The 6,048-nt window shown below is 29.9% G+C and overlaps 1 protein-coding gene across 1 annotated transcript; it reads left to right on the forward strand.

Annotated features, from left to right (window-relative positions):
• Positions 1-771: 771 nt before the first annotated feature.
• On the forward strand, positions 772-5,557 carry LOC111678135 (bromodomain-containing protein DDB_G0270170). The gene is made up of 4 exons (XM_023439391.2): positions 772-1,745; positions 3,912-4,143; positions 4,213-4,816; positions 4,878-5,557. The coding sequence occupies exons 1-4, from the start codon at positions 1,150-1,152 to the stop codon at positions 5,423-5,425; spliced, it is 1,980 nt and encodes a 659-aa protein (XP_023295159.2). The 5' UTR covers positions 772-1,149; the 3' UTR covers positions 5,426-5,557.
• Positions 5,558-6,048: the final 491 nt, after the last annotated feature.

Genomic DNA, 6,048 nt, shown 5'->3' on the forward strand with positions numbered 1-6,048 from the left:
AGATAGATAGATAGATAGATAGATAGATAGATAGATAGATAGATAGATAGATAGATAGATAGATAGATAGATAGATAGATAGATAGATAGATAGATAGATAGTTCAGTATCTCCGTGTATTTCAAAACATTTTCGTTTTCCCATATTTCTTGAATGCAAAATCAACCAAAACGGGAGAACCATTAATATCTAAAGAGAGCAAGAGTTAGAGGTTTAATGTAAAAATGTTTAAACTTCCTTCTAATAAATGAATGAATGAATGAATGGTTAGTTGTTTGGTTACCATATGTGTGAGTGGGTGTTTGGGGTAAAAGCGGAAATACAAATGCAGCCATATGTAAAAGAAAAGTTGAAAGTAAAAGGGAATTTGTTATTTTTTTAACAAACATCCACACATACATGCATATATGTATAGACTTATAAATATTTACAATTATGTTGGTATTGAAGGAAATCAGCCAATGAACCCCAAATGATGGGGTTATGAACTATTTCCAATTTTTTTATTATTATACGTTGGTAACGTTTTGTTTTTATTGTTGCTATTTTTTCTGTTTCTTTTCTTTGTAAATTTGCTAATATTGTTTTCGACACGAATTTTTATAAGTTATGACAGTTAATGAGAGTGTAGACTAGGAACGGAGAGAGGCTAAGAGAGAAGGGAAACTGTTGGTAAATGAAAGACTGTTAGCTAAGTTTTGAATGGAAATTCATTCACAAAAACAGTTAGCGCGTGACACGTGAAGTTATAGAACGTGACAAAATCGTTCCTTAAAACAAGAATTTATATAAAAGATAAAGATTTAAAGAAAAGGATTAGAATATACAATCGTAAATACTAAAATATTCATAGATTAAAGTGGAACAAAAAAAAAACATGAAAAAAATGTAAATTAATATTTGAAACAAAACACACAAAAGTGGGTGTGATGGAGTTTGTTTGCGACAAAAATAAATAAAAATAACAAGAAAGCAAATAGTTTTTTAGTGGTTTTTGGCAAATTGATTTCTAATTATTTTCGTAGTTATTGCCTGCCACAAATACTTATAGAAACTAATAAATAAATTCATAAAACAACAATTCCAATTTAAATAGTATTTAGCAAAATAATTTGTTTTTCAACATATCAACTTGTTTGACTCAACAATATGCCTTTATCGCTGACAACTCGTCGTAGACAGCAGACGTCGTCGTCAACATCTGCCAAGTGGTCTTCGTCGTCATCAACTGCACAACAGCATCTTGTTGCTCAACATTTTGCTGCAACGAACAATTCGAATAATTTAGTACGTCAACACTTTCAAAATCAACCGGTACGCAAACAAAAATCCTTTATAGAAACTTCACATCTCAATAAAACTCTCTTAACATCACATACGGGACGTGCGTATTTATCTCGCGGCCTTTCGGTAGGAAGATCACATGATATACAACGTTCCACGTATCACAAACAAGTTTTAAAGAAACATTCTTCCATTACGGCTGCAATTGGTAATGGTAGCAATGAGCGTGAATCTTTAAAAACGGGTGAATTAATAAAGAAAAATATAACGTCTTGTGGACGCAGTGTCATTGGCGGTAGTGATTTTTTACGTAATTCTAGCCGAGTACAAGCTTGGTCATCGACTTCGTCGATTTTAAAGTCATTAGATAAGGAATTGGCTCAACTGAATGGTGTTGTTGGAAAGTGTAAAGACGCTAAAGTCCTAAAGGGTCATGGAGATAGTGTCAATAACGTTAAAATGTAAGTATTTATAAAAGTCGGTCATGGCCAACTATTTGATAAAAAAGAACGTGTGATATATTTCTAAGAAATTAAGGGTAATTAAGGTTTTTGTAAAACTAAGTTGTGTTGATCTTTAAAGAGGTACCAAAGTGTTTAACGTAAATATTACGTCCAATTTCGTAAAATACAAACTTGGTCAACAGCTTCATTGATTTTGGAAACAGAATTGGGTTATGTGAACGGGTTCGATTTTAAGGAGGCTAGGTGAAGTTATATACATATATCTATATATCTATCTATCTATCTATCTATCTATCTATCTATCTATCTATCTATCTATCTATCTATCTATCTATCTATCTATCTATCTATCTATCTATCTATCTATCTATCTATCTATCTATCTATCTATCTATCTATCTATCTATCTATCTATCTATCTATCTATCTATCTATCTATCTATCTATCTATCTATCTATCTATCTATCTATCTATCTATCTATCTATCTATCTATCTATCTATCTATCTATCTATCTATCTATCTATCTATCTATCTATATATCTATCTATCTATTTATCTTCTTATCTACTTATCTACTTATCTAATTATCTATTTATCTATTTATCTATTTATCTATTTATCTATTTATCTATTTATCTATTTATCTATCTATCTATGTATGTATCTATCTATCTATCTATCTATCTATCTATCTATCTATCTATCTATCTATCTATCTATCTATCTATCTATCTATCTATCTATCTATCTATCTATCTATCTATCTATCTATCTATCTATCTATCTATCTATCCATCTCCCTATCTATCTATCTATGTATCTATCTATCTATCTATCTATCTATCTATCTATCTATCTATCTATCTATCTATCTATCTATCCATCTCCCTATCTATCTATCTATCTATCTATCTATCTATCTATCTATCTATCTATCTATCTATCTATCTATCTATCTATCTATCTATCTATCTATCTATCTATCTATCTATCTATCTATCTATCTATCTATCTATCTATCTATCTATCTATCTATCTATCTATCTATCTATCTATCTATCTATCTATCTATCTATCTATCTATCCATCTACCTATCTTTCTATCTATCTATTTATATATCCATCCATCTTTCTATCAGTCATTATTTATTATTAATAAACATTTAGCATGTTTATATTTCAGGGATTTGAAAACCGAAAAAACGGTTATTGAACCAGTTGTCAATAATATTGGCAATATGTCAGAAAATAAAAAAAAAACGAATTCTTTATAGGAACCTATACCAATATGAGTGTGTGCATATTTGTATATAAAAACCAATCAAATTGACATACTTTTCTTTTATTTTCTGTTACATTTAGTTACATTTTTATTATTCTGATAAACTCTAAAATATATTTGGAGTTGAGTCCATACATACACATAGAACATACTTAAGTTTTATATACTCGTTTGAAGAATAAAACAAGTAAATATTATGAGTTAGGTTTATTTTCTTTTCATTTTCTATAAAAATCGTTTTTTTTAACAACCACGCAATCTTAAAGTTTATAGAGTAGAGTCGACTTTTAAATACTCTATTGGACAAATTTGATGATGACATTTTTTGATATTTTCTTACCTTCCAATTGAAATATTTATTGGTAGCAGCAATTGTTTATATTTTTGGTAGTTGTTAGCAATTTTTTGGGAATTTTTCTATGACTTATGGTAGGGTATATAAATAAAAGCAAAAGTACTCATATTAATAACAAATAAGGACAAGTACTTTATTAGGTTATTTGCTATTGTTAGACAATTGCCAACCAAATATTATAACAAAAACAAAAAAATTAAGACAACACACAGCGCCTGACATGACACAAAGTGACATGAGAAATATGCATTTTGGAAAAACAAAAAACAAATGCAACGAGTGTATTTAGAAGCTTTAAATAAGACTTCTTGAATGTTATTATTCAAAAAACCACAGAGTAATAAAACAAGATATTTATTTGTCATTGACTTTTTTCATAGTTGTTTCCAACTCCACGGACTAGCCCATATACTAGTCTGTGAGCTTGCCTAAGGCATCATTTATTCTATTGCTTTTAATTCAAGTTCTTAAAGAAAATCTTCTTTCAATGTGTATTTCTTTAACTTTCTCCGAATCCTTGCAGAAATAACAACCCAAAAACGGAAACTACAATAACCCACAACTCAAACAATTACCATTCCAATAAAAGATCGACTAAACCTGAAGTAAATAAAGTTAACTTAAGCATAGTTCTATCACATGCTCTAAATTCAACGAAAGAAGAGAACTACTGTATAGACAGTGAACAGGAAGCGGATGAGGATAATGACGAAACAGACACTGATGAAACATTAAGTGATTCTAACAAAAATATAGCAAGTTTTTTGATATATTCTAAAAAATACTAACAAAAATTGAAAACTCTTTCCCTAACTACTTTTTAGAATTCCCAAACGAAAGACAACAAGAAATTTGAAAACTCTTGCAACACACGTTCCTCTATACCAGCTCAACAACGCCGAGCAGTCTATCACTCCAGTAGATTTGTAACAAATTTAGCTTTAAGCAGTCATAGCAACAACAACAACAATACAACAGGAACAACAAATCTAACTAGTGGCCTACAAAATCCACAAAACTTTAACGCTTCACCCTCACTGACCGTACAAAGGCGACCACCCTTGGTGCGTGCTATGTCGGCACCTGTACGTAGTTTTGACGAAACAACGGCTAAAAGTTCAGCAACATTTTTGGCCTCTAAACGAAAATCTCGCAGAAGAAAATTAAATTCACGCAATATAAGCTGTGATAAGGGTTCAACGGATGTTTTAAGTGCAAAAGATTTAAATGTTGAACGAAAATCTACAATAAATAGAAAAGTTTTAACACGTTCCAAATCGGTGGCAGCCGATGTTATAACTTTGGTCTCACTCATAAGTTCAGAGGGTTCAGACTCGGAAAAAGAGGAATCTGCTATAACACCTACCAATTCGCATAAGGGAAGTCCAACTAAAAGGGCCCCTTCCTTAAGAAAAACTGGCAAATCGGGTGAGTTATACTTTATAGTTAAGGAAAATTAAAAAAAAAACACTTAAATTCTTTTAAACAGTATCTTTTCAAGAGAATTATCCACCCACCTTTCAATTTGCCTCTAAAGAATATTCTCATATGCTGAGAAGGGGTTCCATAGCCCCCTTGGCTCAACGCATTAAATCGAATAGACCACCCACAGCACCTCCTGGATCAATATTTCATAACAATTCAAAATTAAATAACGAAATGACTGCTGCCCTTAATAGTGAGTCGACAGAGGAAAAAGAAAATAATATGGAAAATTTAAAACCTAATGTAAGTCCCACTTTAAACGATAAACCCCTGGAAGAGGAATATGAATTCCCTGAATATGTACGCAGTCTCAAAGAACGTGAATGTTGGAAATTATATATGAAAATGTCCACAAAAGGTGTTAATATAACCTATGACACTATACTGCGTGGCATGTTGACACCTACAGAATTTCGTCAATTGCAAAAACAACGCGAACTGGAAGAGGCTAAAGCCCAAAAAGAAGCAGAAGAAAATGGTGTGTTAGAGGAAAAGTCTAAAAGTACACCCACCGCTATAGAGAGACTTAAGGAGAGTTTATTGAAAAATTAACTTACAAAATAATCGCATTGCCTTTAGATTTTTAACACACGATGAAGCCTAAAATTTCTTATGTAGTTTTTATTATATACATATATCGTACTTCTTTTGTTTAAAGCACTCGTTAAATACTAGACACTTAAAGCTCACCGACAATTTTAGATTTTAATAAAAAAAATTAATAAAAGAATTTGATAAAAATGTGTTTTTAATTCCATTAAAAGGGGCAACTGGTCTGATTTTAGTTAATACTTTAACATAGACTAGACTATAGACTAGACCATAGACTAGACTATAGACTAGACTATAGACTAGACTATAGACTAGACTATAGACTAGACTATAGACTAAACTATAGACTAAACTATAGACTAGACTATAAACTAGACTATAAGAAAATTTCTAAAAATGATTAAAAATATAAAATAATTTAAACTTACCACTACTTATTTAATTTACAAGTTCTGTTTTATGAAATTATTAAAATTTTTTTATACACTTTTCATTTACATTCATTTTTTATTATTTTTTTTATTTAGATATTATTTTTAATTTTATTATTATTAACTTTTCTCTTTATTTATATATTTTTATATTTTTTATTTATTTTACTTCATTTTTTGATATTTTTATTA

Source organism: Lucilia cuprina, chromosome 6, assembly GCF_022045245.1.
Source record: "Lucilia cuprina isolate Lc7/37 chromosome 6, ASM2204524v1, whole genome shotgun sequence".
In the NCBI taxonomy this organism is placed as follows: domain Eukaryota; kingdom Metazoa; phylum Arthropoda; class Insecta; order Diptera; family Calliphoridae; genus Lucilia; species Lucilia cuprina.

Coding starts and splice junctions, on each gene's coding strand:
- LOC111678135 (XM_023439391.2), top strand. CDS start 1,150: ATGCCTTTATCGCTGACAACTCGTCGTAGACAGCAGACGTCGTCGTCA. Junction 1,746..3,911: donor AGTGTCAATAACGTTAAAAT/GTAAGTATTTAT, acceptor GAATCCTTGCAG/AAATAACAACCCAAAAACGG. Junction 4,817..4,877: donor AAGAAAAACTGGCAAATCGG/GTGAGTTATACT, acceptor TCTTTTAAACAG/TATCTTTTCAAGAGAATTAT.